The 20,078-nt window shown below is 42.6% G+C and overlaps 1 protein-coding gene across 1 annotated transcript; it reads left to right on the forward strand.

Moving 5' to 3' along the window:
• Nucleotides 1-1,195: 1,195 nt before the first annotated feature.
• On the forward strand, nucleotides 1,196-17,758 carry exo1 (exonuclease 1). The gene is made up of 13 exons (XM_063491849.1): nucleotides 1,196-1,356; nucleotides 1,543-1,662; nucleotides 5,241-5,364; nucleotides 8,548-8,685; nucleotides 8,841-9,053; nucleotides 9,484-9,671; nucleotides 9,797-9,899; nucleotides 9,989-10,202; nucleotides 10,840-11,026; nucleotides 12,004-12,523; nucleotides 12,681-12,770; nucleotides 16,594-16,790; nucleotides 17,609-17,758. The coding sequence occupies exons 1-13, from the start codon at nucleotides 1,196-1,198 to the stop codon at nucleotides 17,682-17,684; spliced, it is 2,331 nt and encodes a 776-aa protein (XP_063347919.1). The 3' UTR covers nucleotides 17,685-17,758.
• The last annotated feature ends 2,320 nt before the right edge of the window (nucleotides 17,759-20,078 follow it).

A 20,078-nucleotide genomic window follows, 5' to 3' on the forward strand; every position in this document is an offset into this window, starting at 1 on the left:
TTAAACAATGGAAAAAACACAAAATTGGTCCAAAAACCTCTCATGTTCAGCTGTTTTTTGTAAAAAGATAACAATGTAAGCCTTTTCTGCAGCTATAGGGCATATATGGTATCACTCTTGGCTGGAAGCGGTGCTTAAACAATGGAAAAAACACAAAATTGGTCCAAAAACCTCTCATGTTTAGCTGTTTTTTTTGTAAAAAGATAACAATGTAAGCCTTTTCTGCAGCTATAGGGCATATATGGTATCACTCTTGGCTGGAAGCAGTGCTTAAACAATGGAAAAAACACAAAATTGGTCCAAAAACCTCTCATGTTTAACTGTTTTCCACTTTTTCTTTTGGTCATTTTAGCCTTTTTGGCCAGGGTGAAGGGAGTATCTGCCATCAAACAAGAAGACAGCCGCATGTAACTACGACGGTGTTTGCTAGTTCACCTTACATGCATTAATTTAATAACGTGGTTAGCCTACTCAACGTAAATTACACACAAACAACATTAAACTACTCACGCAGACAAGAACGGCTGCTGCTGCCATCATCATCCGTCATCATTTCTGCTACACTGGCAGGGCTAGGGGCCAGGACTCTACTCTTCGGGTTTTTGGGAGATGTTGCTAACTCCAGGTCCGATAACAGGCACCACACCCGCAGTAGATGTGCTCGGTGTGAGGTCTCGCAGCAAGCTATCAAATACGGTGCATTTCTCGGCTTTAAAAAAAACGCTATGCGTCGCCAGGTGTTTCATCAGATTCGAGGTGTTACCTCCTTTGGCTGTACTTCGCAGCAAAAGATGCAAACTCAGCAGCCTGCAACAAGTGCTTTAAGGTGATACTGTCAGACTTTTGACCGCTTCACCTTGGGCATTTTTAATCTGTAGCTCTGCTCTAAAAGAACGTACGTACCTGGGCCCGCCTACTATCCTCGGAAACGTAAAATGATTGGCTAGAACTGGCTCAGGAAAAAAAAAAGCACCGAAATAAAGCACCGAAATGTGCGCTGCTTTTCGGTCTGGTTACTACCGTTTATGTACCTCCATTTGTGACATAGTGCTGTTAAACCTTTATTTAGTCCACAAAGTCCATTTTAGTTTAAGGTGTCCAAGCTAGATGCACCCTGTCTGAAGGTGTTCTTTATCCCTTACTGATGATGATTTCTCATGTTCAGACTCGGCGTGGCACCGATCACTGGCTGAAAATGGGAATCTCTGGACTGCTGCAGTTCATCAAAGATGCAGCAGAGCCCATCAACGTGAAAAAATACAAAGGCCAGACGGTAGCTGTGGACACCTACTGTTGGCTCCATAAAGGAGCTTTCTCGTGTGCTGAGAAACTTGCTAAAGGAGAACCGACTGACCAGTAAGCAGTTGTGTTATTTTCAATCAATTAAAACGACCCTGTTGTAGGGTCTGTACCTGTTGTAATGATTTGGCACAATGCAAATAAAACTGAAGTGAACTAAAGGTGTTCTGAATGAGGCTGTTGTCTGATTAGGAATGGCCTAAAGTCCAGAACTTATAGTGGTGTTGAATTTGCCCCATCCAGGTATGTGTGGTACTGCATGAAATTTGTGGACATGCTCTTGACCTTCAGTGTTAAGCCCATACTGGTGTTTGATGGATGCAATCTGCCTTCAAAACAAGAGGTGGAAAAGGCTCGCAGAGAGTGAGTATTTACCTTTATTTGCTTCTCGCTGTAAACGTATACATTTGAACAAGTTTAACCTGAAGTGAGAACAATCACAACTCTTGGGATCCTGATAGTTTCTATAGTAGAATCGAATGAGAAATTTGCGATGCATCCAGATAGAAAAAAACAACACAGTACACATAGGAGCAGTCTTACTGAGAGCAACACAAAATCATGTTTTCATGTTTAAGCCACTCGAAAGAGTGTCAGTTTTGTGACTGCATGAGATATTTTTGCGTCTGATCTTTAGGAGTTTCTCTTACGGAAGGATATGTTCAAAATATATCATGCAAACCTGATTTTTGGGTTGTAGTGTGGTATTTATAGCAAATTGCACTAAGAAAGCATGCCTGATGCGTTTGTGATAATTGCTTCTAGGAATGATTATTTAGAATGGAGGACTGCATGATTGACAGTTTGAGTGAGTGGCTCAAAGCTGTGGGCACAACACCAAATCCGTGGTTCTTTCCTAAAACTCACCATTTAGTCGTCATGTTGGCTGTTTAGAGCCCTTCTTATCTTGAGATCGTGGATTGTGCCCAGTATTTGTTTATGTGTATATGGGGGTGGGAATGCACGTTTGTGTCTGTACGTCTGTGTCTATATGTCAGGTCGGGTCTTAGACTCCGCCTCTCTGGGAACATCTCAGACTCTCCGAGGTATGGAGGCCTATCTCCCCTCACCACACTCCCTGCCGGTGGCTGATGCCCTCAGACGTTGGTGTGTTGGTGGTTCTTGGTGTCTGGGGCTGGGCGCTCATGTATGTACCGGCTCACTCCTGGTGGCCGCTTGGCGGGGCCTGACGCCTGTGGCCCAGCTGGGCTCCTTCCGGAGGTGGGGGGCCCTCTGGCCTCTGGGCCTGGGGCTCGGTCCTCTCTGGCACAGCTGGCTGCTGGCAGAGCCCGCGAGCACGTCTCTGCAACCCCCTCTGGCCTCTGCTCCGTGGCTGCTGGGTGACCTCTCGTCTGGGGGTCTCCTCAGCTCTTCCCAGGAGGGTGCCACGGTTGCCCCCTTGGTGGTCCCCCTTGGGTTCTCGTACTCTGGGGCCTCTGGCTGCGGGGGGCGGGGCTATGGCTCCCCACACTCCCTAGCAGATCGTTACATGGAGAAACCTTTTGAATTAAAGCGTGCTGATCCACACAGGTGTGCACACAGGTGATCACAGACACAAACTACACCTTTCTTGGCTGCTGCCTCAAAGCACATTGTGCGCTGTCGATCTTGCGTGCTGCACAATAACATATAATATTTAGTATCTACTGTTATCTACTGTTAGCTGGTTTATTGTGATGGTGTTGTGTTTATTATGTTGCTCTTTTTTGTTTGTTTTCTCTTCTGTTTTTTCTTCTCTCGACAGGTGATCAGGTGATTTTTTTTTTTCTTCCCTCCTTTCTCACCATCTCTTCTCCCCTCTGTTTATCTTTCTCTCCCTCTTTCTTTCATTTTGTCTCCCTGCCCTATCCCCCAGTCATGTCTGTCCCGTCTGTAATAACCGAAAATAAAATGAAATAAATCCATAATAATAATAATAATAATAATAATAATAATAATAATAATAATAATAATAGTAGTAGTAGTAGTAGTAGTAAAGGTCAATCAAATGGACCAATATGGCAAGGCCATAATGATCCACTTGGTAAAGCAAAGCCGGTTGGCATCTTTCTTGGCCTTCAGAGAACAATTCTGACGGCTAAAGATCCAAACAGGACAGGCAAAAAAGAAAATAAAAGTAATCCTGGGATTTTCTGAAAAACAAAAAACTCAGAAATTGACTGAACTGTGGGTTTTTTTTTTCTCAGCTGTGTGCATACAGTGAGTGACTCCTCTCTATTGAATCTGTAAAGAACCAAAGTAAAAACAACCATTAGTGACACAGTGTCAGTGTAATAATGTCTGAATGTTACAATGTGTGACTGAAATAAAACAAAGACAGATTTGAGTGTGTATAATGTGGCACAGGGCTCTAGACTAACTTTGTACCATGGTTGCACTGGTGCGCCTGTGTTTTTTTTTCTTAGGTGCATACAAATCTTTCAACGGCGTTGCTTAACATCGCAGTTTGACTTTTTTTTTTTTTTCTTTTCTTTTAAATTGCTGTCCATACAGACGACATTGATTTGTAAATGATTAACTAACAATCTTGTCAGCACAAAGTTTTTTATTTGGAGCACATGTGTACAATAATGAGTTACTGTAAAAGTGCTGGAAGTGCTTCACTGAGCTGAAATGTAAACTTAAAACATCTCAAGATATATGAAATAAAAAGAAAATCTAAATTAAAAGGACCTCAAAGTGTCTCACAGTTTTCAAACATCTCAGTATCTGACCAGCTCGATATCTATGGACTATCCTCCGTTGCAGTCACGTGCCCCTCAGATGGCCAACTCCTGTAATTTTGCCCTTTTTTTCCCCCCAGTATGTCTGCGATGACACCATAAACCTGGTGCACGCGACATCATTACTGTACGTGGGGTTTACGTTCAAGCCATTTTTCTTGTGAAGAATTATTTCAGACTTGAACTTAGTGAACAGAACATCTTCTTTGGAAACATCGTAGGTAGTGTTAACCGTAATCATCATGTCGGCCTCCTCTGACGGCCTGTTTGCTGCTGCTGAAAGGCCGTGGGGAGCGGGGACACTGGGCAGCGCATTTATCGCAGCATATAATGTGTTTTCTGGATACACTGCTGCTTTTTCAGCATTTCAATTGGAAACTTATTAGCACCAGTCACAAATGCAGTATTGTCAGCCATGGTCTCTCCACACTCACCACAGTAAATGCAGTGCATCATGTTGTCAGCTTTACTGTATCTTAGCCAGGGAAACTGGTCAAGCCGCTCTCTTCCAAATGTATACACTTCCCCCTTTTTTACTCTCAGTGGGCTCAGAGTCCATCGTATGTGGCTCATTATCGGATGCCGTCTCTGGACCAGTGTTGGACATAAGCTGAGAGGTCGATGGCTCCGTGTCAGAGCACTGGCTATGAATTTCAGACGGATCAGGCCTTAATGAAAAAGTTATCAATTGTTCTTTTCTCCTTCCCCACAGCTACATCCTCCTCTGGGCCTAGGCTGCTCACCTCTCTCTATCTGCCTGCACTTTCAAACGTACTCCCACGTGTAGGACTACAGGAATCACGGCCAATCAGAGAGTCCCGCCCTTGACTGTTTGTGATTGGTTTAGATCATGATATGGGAATAATGTGTTTGTTGACCACACGGAGACTTTCAGAGTTGCTGAGACTTTTCTTCTTTTACCCGAATGGCCTTTTGCACCGATGAAGAGCTGCTTTACAAAACAGTTTTTGTGAAGGTTCCCGAGCAATGAGCACACATCCCCATCACAAACAAATACTTTGACGTCATGAAGCAAAAGATGTCCAAAACCACATCCTTGACAAGGGAGCTGAGCTGTACCTGTGACTGTCCTAATTTTTTCTTTACTGCTAACAGTGACACCACAGCATCGTATCATATGGTTTCAAATCATGACTGTCACTTCTTTGCACCTCACGTTGTATGTCCTCAGTTTGATTTCACTTCTGTACCTTTCAGACGCAGAGAAGCCAACCTACAAAAAGGGAGACAGCTGCTACGTGAGGGCAAACTGTCCGAGGCCAGAGAGTGTTTTAACCGCTGTGTTAACATCACCCCAGCTATGGCTCACAACCTGATTAAGGTGGGGACGCTTTCTTCTCCTTCTTATTCAATCTACCTATAAGCACTCACACGCGACGTATGAAGCGCCTTTACTGCTGTGCTTCTGGTAATCACTGCCACCTATTGTGTTAACTTATTCTGTGACAGCGGGGGGTGTTTGAAGCATGCTTTCAATCTTAAACCCACATTCACACAAATGCATTTCAGGGCTCGCAAAATTTCAAAATCCCTGGTAGCCCTTCGGGCAGGCACTCGTCAGTTTTTGGTAGCCCAAAATAAATTTAAGTAGCCCGAATAAAAAAACAAAACAAAAAAAAACACAGAGGACAGTTTTTTGATTGATGTTTTGTTTCCTTTACAATATTATACATTGTAAAGGAAACAAAACATCAGTCTAAAAATATTTAAAACACAAATTACAACAACAAATTACAATCATCAACTCAAATATTTGGTTCTAATTGACCTGAAATTTCTATGAACTTGCAAGAACTGTGTAGAACATGAATCAGTCTGTGTCAGATCCTGAATTTGAAATTTCCACTGAAATCACGGGTAAGAGGCAAGTGGAACCAAGATCTAGGACATTTGCTTTTTGAAGTTTGCAAAGACTGCTAAATTTTGCCAGTGGTAGTTCACTCTTTGCAACATAGCACGCTGTTCTAAACAGATTTTTCAGGACTTCTTGTTATGCTTGGTTTATTTTTAGTATGTTTTTTGCAATTGGTGTTTGTTCTGGGAAAGATACTGCAGACTGAGCAATAATGCATTTCTTGCATTTCTCATGGGTTCTTTCTTAAAATTACTGGTCCCAGTAACAAAGGCGCTTGTCGACTCAGAAATCGAGGGAAACTCACAACACACCCGGCAGAACATTATGTTATTTAGCTTGTCATATTCCAGCCACATAAATTCTTTTGTCCATGAAACCAAAAAAGATGTGCTTTCCTTTTGCCTCATAGTCTGATTTGTCATAACTTTTCCGTTTTGTGGTAGGCTTTTCTTTGGCTGTCCCGTCTTCACCCTGACCTGTCTTGTTTGGCTCTGCAGAACTAAAATACCTGCGTAAATCCATCTGCTTTTACACACATACTTACCTAACGATCAGCAATTCTCTGCGCAATCAACCTCTATCACATGTTTAAGCTTGCTGCAGGAGATTTCACTTGTCATGTTTGATAGTAAGCTAACGATTGATAAGACGATGCCAGAGGAATTGGTGCGCAATTAATCTGTGACTTACCAATCAGTGCTGCTGCTCTCTATACACAGTTCGCGCGATCGCAAAGTGAAAGTGAAAGCAAAAAACAAGCGCAAATTCAAACGCGATTTCAATGTGTCACATATTGACAGTGGCTCATCGATGCCGATGACATAATTACTCAGCTACATTTGCGAAAGAATGCAAAAGCATTGACATATCTTTCCTTCCTATGATAGCCCGACGGGCAGGGCGGAGATGGATTTTGGTAGCCCGACTGGAAAAATCGCTAGCCCCGGGACGTCGGGCTAGCGATTTTGCGAGCCCTGCATTTTCACTTGACGCCGTCTTTGTCTGGATTAACATTTGATCCCATGCTCTCTGCATTTTAAGCTACTTTCCTCTTTCTTTCTTGTGCCTCTTATTTATTTCTGGTGTTTCTACTTACTAGGGCTGTGCGATATGACCAAGATTTTAAATCTTGATATAAGACATTTATCGTCCCGACAACAATATATATCACAACAAATTCACATTTTCTGTAAAATTCTGTGAATCTCGGGGAACTTGATTTGTGTGCAGTGTTTTCAGCTGGGCGTCCTGTTGCTCTTTTTGCTTCTCATCCGTAAACTCTCGCCATCCTCCGTCACGTGATTCTTGCGTAGGTGGTAGAAGAGGTTTGTCGTGTTTGAGTCTGGGGTGGGGACCGGTTTGTGCCTTAATTTGCATAGTGCAGTTTTCTGGTCCGTGTCAGACTTTTCATAACCAAACCACGTCCATGAGGTAGCCCCTTGTTTAGGTCCTCGATGTGTTTTGACTGGTCCTTCTGTTTGTCATCATTTCAGTTTATTTTGAAAAACCTCAACAGGATCTTCAGTTTTATTGTGAAAGGTTTATGTGGAAAAAAAAACAAACAAGCGGACAGCGAAGCCACAGATTGGTTTTACCATCAGTTGCTAACGACAAAGCGTAAAAACAGTCGCTTGTCTGTCCACAGTGTGGTTATTTTAAATATAAGAGAAAGACAGAACTTTAAGAAATGAATATAGCCCCTACAGTGACCATCAAAACCATGAAAACTTCAATAATAATAATAATAATAAGGGAGTGCATTTATATAGCGCTTTTCGAGAGCCTCAAAGCGCTTTACAATGCCACTATTCATTCACTCTCATCTCACTCTTCACACACTGGTGGAGGCAAGCTACTGTTGTAGCCACAGCTGCCCTGGGGCAGACTGACAGAAGCGAGGCTGCCATATCGCGCCATCGGCCCCTCTGGCCAGCACCAGTAGGCAGTAGGTGAAGTGTCTTGCCCAAGGACACAACGACCGAGACTGTCCGAGCCGGTACTCGAACTGGCAACCTTCCGATTACAAGATGAACTGCCAACTGTTGAGCCACGATCGCCCTATACCCTATACTTTACCGTAAACAGTTTATTTTGCGACACCATGAAACAAACGATAGATGTTTTCACGTCATCATCTGATATATATCGTTATATCAAACAGTCCTACTACTTAGTTTTTACCTGATATAGTTACATTGTTACTTTGAGTTATTTTGATATTATATTTGCACTATCCTACTGTATCCTACAATTCTTATTGTATGTTGTTGTATGTCTTTATTCCTGTGTTTCTCTTGCTGCACTGAGCATGTGTATGACAAAAAAATTTCCCTCGGGATAAATAAAGTTCTTATCTTATTTACTGCACGTGCTTCTGTAAATGGGAAACAAATGGTTTGTTGCTTAATTAGCAATAAAATCTATACTTTCTGTGAAGAAAGTTAGCTCTCTCAGCCAATCACAAAGTGAACGTATATATGAGTCATCCTCTCACAAAAAGTCTCCATCTTTCCTTGTTTATGCATAAACACTCCACAAAAACTTTAGTGGTCTAAAACTGTTTGCATGTGCAGAAAATACTAAAATGCATTTGCAAAAGTTGTCATGTAAAGGTGAAGAAAGGCTTGTTTTTGTGTGTTCTTGGACCAGGCTGCAAGGGCGAGAGGCGTGGACTGTGTTGTGGCTCCATATGAAGCTGATGCTCAGCTGGCTTACCTCAGTAAATCTGGTTTGGCCCAGGCGGTCATCACAGAGGACTCGGACTTGCTGGCATTTGGGTGCAAAAAGGTATCTAAACTCAGGAGATGCATTTCCAGCTGCATGCTCTACTCTGTATGCAACACCATATATCAGTGAAGAATGAATTTATTTTAAACCTAGTGTAATCTCTCTAATTAGCAGGAGCAAACAGGACTGTGATTTTCTTTTCTTTTCATTCACAGGTTATTCTCAAGATGGACAAGCAGGGCAATGGCCTGGAGATAGACCAAAGCAACCTCGGCCGCTGCCGATCCTTGGGGAATGTTTTCACTGAGGAAAAGTTCCGCTACATGTGCATCCTCTCTGGCTGTGACTATCTTGCCTCTATGCATGGCATCGGTCTGGGCAAAGCCTGCAAGCTGCTGCAGCTTGCCAAAGACCCTGATATACTGAGGGTAGGACAGGCCGAAACCATGAAGTCATCAGTTTAGATATTTTGTCTGCTTGGTCATTTACAGTGTATACAATAATCCTACTTCTACTTCAGCTGTCTTTTCTTGTCCCTCACAGCCAAGTAGCTGTGGCACATGGCTGCCGGAGAGCGGAGCTTTCTTCCTGTTAGCAGGAAGCAAAGACTTCTAAGTGCTTGCCTCTTTAAGGAGGTTGTGTGATTGTCGGGGTTTCATTTTTCGTCTTTAGCTTATACTATAAAGTGCCTCGAGGCAATTGTTCTGACTCTTGTGAATTAGAAATAAAATCTATAAACAAAATTGAATTGAAAATGAAATTAACCCTGTCGTTATTGTTATTCTATACACACTCTTAATTAGTGACAATGACAGTTATTTTTGATCACATCTGATAGACTGCTCATCTTCCTGTCAGGTAATCAGAAAGATGGGCCAGTACCTGAAGATGAGTCTCGTTGTTCCCGAGCAGTACATCGAGGGATTTGTCAGAGCCAATAACACCTTTCTCTATCAGCTGGTTTTTGATCCTGTCAGGAGGAAGGTCGTGCCCCTCAACCCATACCCAGAGCACATTGACCCAGCCACCCTGAGCTATGCTGGACTGTATCCTCATGTCCTGTAGCACATCTGATCTGATCTTATCTCGACTCGTGTTTGATTTAGCAAGGTGACTTGTGTAAGTTGCCTGCCTTGGCCTGTCCAGTATTTTGTCCTTGATGTTGAATCAGTCATTTAGGAGATGATAAGGGCTTGCAAATGGCCTTGGGAAACCTTGACATCAACACCATGGAGAGAATAGATGACTTCAGCCCAGACAAACCTATTCCACAGGTATTGGATCATGGTCAGTCAAAGGTGTTATGATTCTTAAAATAAAGTGTTATTTTTAATATAGAACAACTTTCCAAACCTAATTTCAGCAATGCAAAGGCCGCAGTCACAGCTGGAACTATTCACCGGCCTGCACAGGGCCGAGTATATGGAGCAGAGGCTTTACGCCAGCCACTGCGGCACCTGCCCTGCCCCCAACCTCTCCAGACAGGCCTCCCTCCACCAGGGGGAAGAAGAGAGTCATCAACCTGGATGGCCTAAGGCTACCCTGCAGAGAGCTGCAGGTGAAGAGGCCCGGAGAGGGTGAGATCTTCCTGCTGTGCTTATGTTGTGTAGTGGAATGTAACAAAGTACAAATCTGTTCTGTATCTACGTTTCATGCCTCTGTTTATTTACCGTGTTTCAGTATGTGAAGCTTAGCTGAAACAATTAGCACGAAGATATTCTCATGTAGAAATACTAAACATTACACTATTGTTCTACATTCAGCCGTGCAGCTTTACTGATATCCATGTTAATGTTGTACATTTGTTTTGCAGCTAATTCATTTGTTTGGACAGTTTTGTTGACACAAAACCTGAAGTTGGTTTAATTTGGCAGATTTCAACATCCACTAGGAAATGAGTACCAAGACCTAGATAAAATATTATCTGCCCTTTCTAGATAGAGGTAGAATTAACAATGGCTTTCAGACAGGTGGGAAGCTAGATGTATGGCTTAACAAGAAGAATGCAAATCAGGAAAATTAGCAGCCGGTGCATGTTGAATTCAGAGTAGTTGTGACTTCTTGAAATTTAGATTCAGAGAAGGACAACAAAAAAATACAAAAGAGGAAATTAAAAAAATAAATAAATGGGTCATCATTTAATGGTTGCAGCTTCACAGGATTTTATTTGTTTGTTTGTTTTTATTTTATTTTGTTATCTCTACTCTCTTGTAGACTCGAGTATATCGGACCAGGATGTGCTGCAGGAGTACTCTTCATCCAGCCCAAAGCGCTCCAGGTCAGACCAGCCAGCAGACAAGCCCACAGTAACAAGCCTGCCCCGGTCACGCAATATATTTGCCACTGTTCTGCAGAGGAGGAACCAGGGAGCTGAGGAGGATGGTCAGCTCACACGCAGCAGGTAACACTACCCTGATTCTAACACTGTGTAACTGAAAGGACTCGATGCACACAGCGTTGGAAGACTGAACAATGTTTATTTGCAGTGTTGTCCGACATTCTTAATACACGTAGTTTTCCAGCTGCTTCCTGCTGCCCAGCACACACCACAAGCTCTCTGCTCAGGTCCTGGAGGCATTACTAGACCTGACTAGGTAGGTAGGTCAACACCAGGGCAGCACTGCAGATAACACTTGTGCCTCTGCAGATCATCATCCTAACAGCATCTTAATGATGGCAGGTTATGAAGTCATAACCAAATGTGATAATGCTATGTCAGCAATGTTTTTCTTTTCAGTTACAAAATAGGATATTATTAGACTTTTGCACAAGTGAGATGTAGGCTGTGAGTTTAATCACACAGGCCAGTAGAGGGACTCAGCTGACATGGATTTCACTTGTAGATAAATGAAGGTAAAAGCACAACATTGGACCCTTAGTGAACACAGATGTGTGGCAAATAATTCATCTCTTTGTCAGTGACAGAATCGATAAGGTAAAGACTTGGTTCATATCAGGGTAGGCTGAAGTTTCTGTGAGATACTAAAATTCATGAATGAAGGACATGTTATTATTCAAGACAACAAAAAGGAAGTAGAATATTAATATGATGCTGCAGCTGTTGCTTCTGATTAATGCCTCAAATTAGTGGAAAGAAAACCTATTCTGAAGCTCAGAAATAAACTACAAACTGAATAAAATATGTGCTTGACACACATTCAGTATCATGAAGGTGATCCTGAATGATGTTTGAGTCATTTTGGTCTTTTTGGAATTTGAGACCAATGAAATTGGCATCCTGTATGTCCTAAAGGTTCTAAATATTGCTTTAAACCAAGCACTGTAACTCAACCAAAATAATGCTCCAGTAATATTTGTTTACCATCGCCCTCACCTTTAATGTGCAGTTATTTAAACCTGACCATCTTCCACGTGTAGATTCTTCAGCAGTTCCAGTTCAGCACCGAGTCGGAGCATTCAGGAATCCTCCCCGGAGGACCCCACAGCCGTCAGTCCCACTCAGAAGTCCTCACCCAGCATTCAGAACTGTGACACTGAGAGTTCAGATGGCTCGTCTCTGGAAACCACCAAGCCATCTCCATCACCTAGTACCACCAGTTCAGCCAGTCGTGGCCTCAGCCTATTTCGCTGGTCAGACGGCCCGTCAACTGAACAATCTACCACGCCATTGTCCACCTCAAGCTTGTCTGCGCTGCAGCAGTTCCAGTATAAAAAGGAAAGCTGTTCATCTCCACCAAAGGTCACCAGACCCTCTGGAGATTCGGTTCTACCAGAGCCCTTCTCCCAGGACAGAAAATCAGAGGATGAGCTCTCAGACTCCCCTCCCTCCCAGGACAGCGCTTATTTCTCCCAGTCACAGCCCGACCTCACTTCCTACCATAAAGAGGAAGCCCCCACCTACAGCTTCTCCTCCTCCTACCAGGAGGATGCTGCTTCTGTAAGTTGGTGTAAATCTCCCCGTTTTACAAATGCTGTTTGTCCCTTGTGGTTGGGTCAGCGTCATCACAGTTTCATTTCTGTTGAGTAGTTGCATAGAAAGGTTTTCTGGTTTCACAACTTTGTTTTTTTGTGTCTGACTTTGTCTGCTTCCTTAGGAAATTAATTCAAGCAAAGATTCAGAGATAGCGCACGGTCCCACACACTCAGCAGAAGCAGAGGTGAAACCTGGCATGCCGAGAACTAAGGTGAGTTTGAACCAGAATCCAGCGTTGTACAGGCTTTGGGTTTAATCACAGCTGAATGTACTCTTAGTTTGTTCAACACATGGTTTTTCTTATGTGTCGATTGGCACGTTTGTTGTAGAACTGGGCGATAAAATGTTTAAATTGTTGTTGGTGACAACAAAGTGTTGATTGAAGTCAGTGAATGTTTTCACAGATGGCACAAAAGGCCAATAACAGTGAGAGTCAGCCATACACACCAGTACATTAGGAGTGTGTGTGTCAGATACAGAGAAGATGAAAACAAATGTCTTACAAAATAATACAGCCCAAAGGTAACTGCTGAAAAGGACACTGTTAAATACACACGTCTGAAGGATTTGTGGAGAGATTTGGGCTATTTAAAGTCAAACACTAGAGTACTACACACTGAACTGCCTCATGTTTCCACAAAGGAAGTTACCACCACAAATCTGTATAATCTGAAACTGTGCCATTCTTGCAATGCATGCAATGTGCGTGCTTCGCATTGTCCCATAGCAATAAGACACAGTGATACCAAAGATGCAGCAGCCTAAAGGTCACAGACAAATCCATTTTTTCTGAAAATCTTGTGAATGCAACAACTCGACAAGAACCTAATGTCAGACTTTCATACCAAAGGTGCATCTGCGAAAAACCTAGGTCGAGTTTGAATCCCGCTGACCGTGACCTCAGGTCAAAATCAGAGGTTTTCTGAAAACGTGACTGCATTGAGACCGAGGTGACGTAGGATTCGTACCATACTTACATCTGCTAGGAGGGTGAGGGGCAGCACCATGTTTCATTTTTTGTTCATCTGCTTGTGGGATTGCTCCCCAAGAATTCAAATGAATCCATGCAACAACAAAAAAGTGATAAGGTATCGATTTTCTTCTAGATTTTATTTTGTATCAATACCTACATTATTTTTTGGACCAAGGAATTGGTCTTCCATTTTGTTTGCATTCTTCTGTAACACCTGGAGCTTTTGACTAGTCAGTTACAGAAGGGGAAATAAGTCGCATATCATTGAGTGAAATAAGCGTTTTATTACAACCCAGCAGGAAGTCTGGCTCACACACATTACATGATCTCAGCTTGTGGTATGCATATACAGCACAACTGTCCACAGAAACAGTTTCACCATTAGTGGCCCTCAGTGTGGAAGTCCATGCAAGGTCTTTCCTCACAGGCTGAAGATGATCATGAGAACGGTGATGGGCCAATCAAAACCTAGACTATAATGTTATTAAGGAGCTTGTTAACCTGAAGGGAGCTGGGACCACAACACAGTTGTTAGCACACCGTGAATATCTAAATGATTCAGAGAAGGCTTGAAGGAAACTGCTGCAGTCAGATGAAACCATAATTGACATCATCTCCATCTGTTGTGTTTGGAGAAAGAAAAATGCTGAGTATGGTTCAAAGAACACCATCCCTAGAGGTTGGGGCTGTTTGTCTGCTAAACAGGGTACAGAATAGGACTGGGCGATATATCGAGTTTCTAAATATATCGATATATTTTTATACGAGGTATGAAATGTGACGTTTATATTGATATAGTCTATGTTACGTTATAATTATAGTTGTGGAGCCGGAAGTTTGCCTCTCTTTCGTCCACTTTTGTCTCTGCGCTGCGTTACTCTGCCTCGCCTCTGTCCTTCACTGAACACAACTCCCCCTCCCCCATCGCTTCACCTGAAGGCAACGACAAGATGGACACGGCAGCTATCAAAGAGGAGCTGCTCGGTTAAAAACAAAACATTTTGGAGATTACTATTTTAGCGCTGGTAGCGGTAATCTCGTTAAAATGGCGTTAGCGGCAAATCTCCGTTAACGAGTTACCGCGGATCGCCCCGTTTGTGGGGCTGGATGGCGTCAACGTGTTCATGAGCTAACCGCACTAACATGACTTTGGTAAGCTATGAAACCGCACCACTTGATGGATTGTTGGAGCCTTACGGCTGCCGTAGTCAGCATCTGCAAAATTTGTCCCTAACCATCGGGAACCCTCACATTAACTTTTATCAAGTGGAAAAAAGTTAGGTTGGGTCCTAAACTCTGTCGCTTCAGGTCCCAAAGTCAAACGAACACTGCAGCATCACTGAGAGTTAAAAACTGTCTAAATTCTTTCATCTTTAATAAAATGATCAGCGTTGCTGCTTTACCAGGTGTAACTATGAAGTTTAACATCCAGGCATCCATGAAAACAGGATTTATTACATTTAACAGAGTTAGAAGTTAGCAGGAAGTTAGCTCGCTAGTTTCAGTAACCCAACTTCAGGGTTACTGAAGTTGGGCTAGCTGGTATATAATAATGTGCTACGTGATTGCTAGCTACACAGCTATATTAGCATAGCATAAACACGGTGAAGCTGGAGGATGAACGCTAACACTTTTCCACTGGATAAAAGTTAACGTGAGGGTTCCTGATGGTTAGAGACAAATGCAATCACATGGCAGGATGCTGTAAACGGACCAAACTTCAGTCAGGAGAACAACTGAGATAATCCATCCCAATACCAGGTTAGTCATTAATATAACGCAACAACATGGGAATAGAGCAGCTGTGATAGAATACAGCATTAATGAATCAATGGTACAGAAGTGGAGGAAGCAAGAAGAATGAGTTGAGTAAAATTTGACTTATCTGACTGCTTTGTTTTGGGGTTTTTTTTGCTTAATGCGCTTTATAATCTGGTGCGCCTTATGGTCCGAAAAAAACACTACTTTTCTGTTACTCTAATACTGGTTGTAGTATGGTGTAGTTTCATAGAAGTTGAACAGAGTTGACTACATATTGAATATACACAATATTACCAAAAGTATTCACCGATCCATCCAAATCATTGAATCCAGGTGTTCCAGTCACTTCCATGGCCACAGGTGTATAAAATCAAGCACCTATGTGTGCATACTGGATTTGTGAAAGACTGGGTCGCTCTTAGGACTTTGGTGAAATCAAGCATGGCACCATGATGGGATGCCACCTGTTCAACAAGTCCAGTTGTGACATTAGTGGTGTTATTACAAAGTGAACGACTGCATCTCAGCCATGAAGTGCTAGGCCACGTAGAAACACAGCGCGGGTTTGTGGAGGCTCACAGTGCACAAAGGTGGCCAACTTCCTGCAGAGCCAATCACTACAGACCTCCAAACATGTGGCCTTCAGATTGGCTCAAGGACAGTGTAATGAGAGCTTCATGGAGTCGGTGAGAGCGCCCCAAAGGATTGATCATCGATCAGTGTCAATGTGTCTAAAGCTTTATACTGATGAGTGTTATGATTTCAACAGTGGTCGATACAGTAATGTACAATAAATGTTTCTGGACTGACTGCCGGTCTGACAGCTGCATCCATGTCCACACGCACAGAGTTTATAGATTTTATTCTACTCTGTACTATTTCTTAATTGTATTGATCCAAGACATTACCACGGTCTTTGCTCTTACATGATGAATGAATGACTGTAAAAATGCTCAAAACTCTAACTGGGATTTGAGTGTGCATGAAAACCTAAACTTGTGCAGAATAATCCTCTCCGCTCTGAGCTTGACATTGACTGATTCATTTCTTCATTCATTATGTCAGTCACCTGGTGTTGTCAGCTGAAATGGCTCTGAACTGCGTTGCAGTCCAATGACTGGTTTGCTCCAACGCTATTCTTGTTGTCATCGGTCTTTCATATTGTCTGTGAAAACATGGACAGCATGAATCACTGAAAACCTTACATATTAGGACGCCATGTTTTAAACCAAAAAGAAGCCCCTACCTCTTCACCTTTGTTTTCTGTGTCTCTTCATGCACATGATCTGTCTCTTTCCAGGTTTCAGGTCTGCCAAAACCAAAGTCCAGCAGCCAGAGTCAAACGGCAAGAGTGCAAACACTGGGCCCAGCGAGGGCCAGCGGACTGAGGAAGAGGTCTTTGAATCTGGGCAAGAAATTCCCCTCAGTGAATAACGAAAACAACCCTGGTGTCCAGGCCACCATCAGCAGCCTCTGGAGGAACTTCAGCTTTAAAAAGTAATTAGGAGAAATACTCCAGTGGCGAAGTCACAACAATCATAGTCCATCACCACGGCCATCAATGGTTCTGAGTTTAATAAGCATGTAATACACAAGCTGGTAGTACTGACCTTCCAGAAAATCCACGTTAGCTTTAAAGATTCAATATATAAAATTGTTATTTTATCTTTTGTACTGAGCGGTGCTTAATAACTCAGAGAAGCCTGAAATCAGCACAGGAGCCATGATGTAAGATAAACCTTTATTAGTCCCACACGTGGGACAGCAGAAAGTGGACAGTGACAAGTTGTAAGTCAGGTAAAAGTGTGAACTGGAGTTGAACCACTGCTGCAGTATGGTTAGTGTTACAAATGAAATCCAAACAGACGCTTTTCTGGTCTTACTGACTACTCAAAGAAATTTAAACTGTAGGCTCCTTTTAACCAAACACTGCTTTCAGTACACTTTGAGCATGTTATCTACCTCCATTGTTACCAGGTTTATCTTGTTCTGTCAAATCAAAAGTTAATGTCTCAGTTAATTAACGAATAGTTTGTCAAAAATGATTCAATCGCTTCAAAGCCATCCAAGGTTTTTAAGCTGTCGAGCAGCACCAGTAACTATTCCAGCTTTTCCTCCTGTTGTTACTCAGAAACATGTTGCTGAGAGAATATTTCTGAGATCACATTTTTCACATTGTTAAAAGATGCTGTCAAAAGGAAACTGGGAGCATTTTTAGCTCATAGCTTCTCAGCAACATAGACATGGTGTGCCTGTGATGAGTAAAGTATTATTTAATTGAAGAGCTGTAAACACTTTGACTCTTGTGTTTTCAGAGAAGCCCAGAAGATGACTGGCTGTCAGAAAAAAGAGCCCATGTCTCCAATTAAAGACAATGTGCTGGCCAGCTGAACGTCAGCACACGACTGCATGTTTCGCTCGGTGGAGCGAAGCTTTTAAACATACCGTGTATGTACCTGTATTTACTGTAGAGTTTTAAATAAAGAAACCGTCTCCCTCTGTGTAGTCTGGAGTTCTCTAACATGCCTCCCCTTCTTTACTCTTATCTGCCTTCAGCACTACAAGCACGTCACATATTAAGGTGACATGCTTTTAAAAAATGTAGGAAGCGTAGTTGTGTATGTGCTGAAACGCACAACACACAAGCTGAGGAATGTGGCATTAAAACCGCTGGCTTCTGAGGTACACTCACACTGCACGGGCTAGCAGTGTAACATTAGCTGTGAATGCTCAAACTTTGTCTTAAGTGTGTCTTTTTGTATAGAGGAACCCTTGAACCATGTCCTTAGCTCAGGGGTGTCCAACTCCAGGCCTCGAGGGCCGGTGTCCTGCAGGTTTTAGACGTGTCCAGCTGATTTAAACGGCTAAATGACCTCCTCAACATGTCGTGAAGTTCTCCAGAGGCCTGCTAATGAACTAATCATGTGATTCAGGTGTGCTGAGATCTAAAACCTGCAGGGCACCGGCCCTCGAGGCTTGGAGTTGTACGTTCCTGCCTTAGCCCATTGTTGGTGATTTTGCTGGCAGTTTTCATTTATGTCTGCGTATGTCAAAGCAGTATGTGTATGATTTACTTTTTTTTTCTTCCAGTACAATAAATACATATATGCCGCTTTGCACCAACTCTTGGGACTGAAAAAGCTTAGCACTGCACTCATAATGACATCGTTGTGTTTGTCCATCTTCTCACATTTCAGTTTAAATCCATATATATGTAAGATGTAATCATGTCATCTTATCACACAGCACTTTGAAATGTTTAGTTTTATTGTAGAGATCCTTGGATTATGCTGTTGACAGCGTTTTGGCGTGTTCTTCCATTAACATAGACTGCACAGCTTGTAGCACTGACTGTTGCGGTTGCATACTGCATGATGTCTTTACTGCAGTAAAGCAACACTCCAGTACATGTGGCTTTTAAAACAACCAGAAATGCATTTAGGTGATTTTTAATGTGCTTACTGTTCAGTACAAATGTTATTAGTAACTAGATTTTTTTTTAAAAAAAATTTTTATGCAAACCCTTGAAATGGCCCCTATTTGACACATAATAGGGGCCATTTCAAGGGTTTGCATAATCATCTAAGGCGGAAAACTCAGTACCATTTGTTTAAAAAAAAAAAAAAAAAAGTGGTGCGTTGACACTTGGAATGCTTTTTAATGATGAGGACAAAGCTGCAGAGCAGGTTGACATTCTTCCTCATGAACTTTATCTCTAATCACAGCAATGTTTACCACGCTACATGTTTGACAAAGAAGATAGATGGGCACATAGTGAATTTTAATACATTAGTCATTCCAACAGTGTTGCTGCAGGGCAGAATGCCTGAGCAGATCCAGATACCACACATGCTTCAGTGGCCTCTTAACCAGCCTGACTCATTATTGCACAAGGCCCATTTGCCTCATTGTGGAGATTAAAGTTACAGTTTAATTCTGTTTCCTTTATTGTTTGCTTTGCACCTGCAGTTGATTGATACAACTATAAAAGGAGTGAACATTTTTTCTTGGTATATTGGTTCAAGACATTATTGCACAGGTGTCCAACTCCAGGCCTCGAGGGCCGGTGTCCTGCAGGTTTTAGATGTGTCCTTGATCCAACACAGCTGATTTGAATGGCTAAATGACCTCCTCAACATGTCTTGAAGTTCTCGCTCTGCTAATGAACTAATCATTTGAATCAGGTGTGTTGAAACAGTGATATCTAAAACTTGCAGGACACCGGCCCTCAAGGCCTGGAGTTCGACACCCCTGATGTATGCCAACCAGAAAACGGAGCTTTTGGAGTCAAGCTACAGTTGTAGCTGTGCCACAGCTGCCCTGGGGCAGACTGACAGAAGCGAGGCTGCCATATTGCGCCATCGGCCCCTATGGCCATCACCAATGAAGTTAAACTATAGTTAAAAGGACTTCTCCTCTTCCAACCAAATCAGAGAACACTGCTCTATGAGACTTGAGTCTGACATGCCTGTGATATCCCCAAGGCTGCAGTGCAGGGGTGGGCAACTCCAGGCCCCGAGGGCTGGTGACCTGCAGGTTTTAGATCTCAACTAGGGCTGGGTGATATGGCCTAAAATCCATATCGCGGTATAATTTGAAGCATGTGCGGTAGTGATATATAGCGCAATATATTCTTTTCTTCTGTATAACATATTTTCTGCACTATAAGGCGCACTTAAAATCCTTTAATTTTCTCAAAAATCGACAGTGCGCCTTATGTATGAATTCTGGTTGTGCTTACTGACCTCGTACCGATTTTATGTGGTACACGGTGCTCAGAAATCT

The sequence above is a fragment of the Pelmatolapia mariae genome, linkage group LG13, assembly GCF_036321145.2.
Source record: "Pelmatolapia mariae isolate MD_Pm_ZW linkage group LG13, Pm_UMD_F_2, whole genome shotgun sequence".
NCBI classification, from domain to species: domain Eukaryota; kingdom Metazoa; phylum Chordata; class Actinopteri; order Cichliformes; family Cichlidae; genus Pelmatolapia; species Pelmatolapia mariae.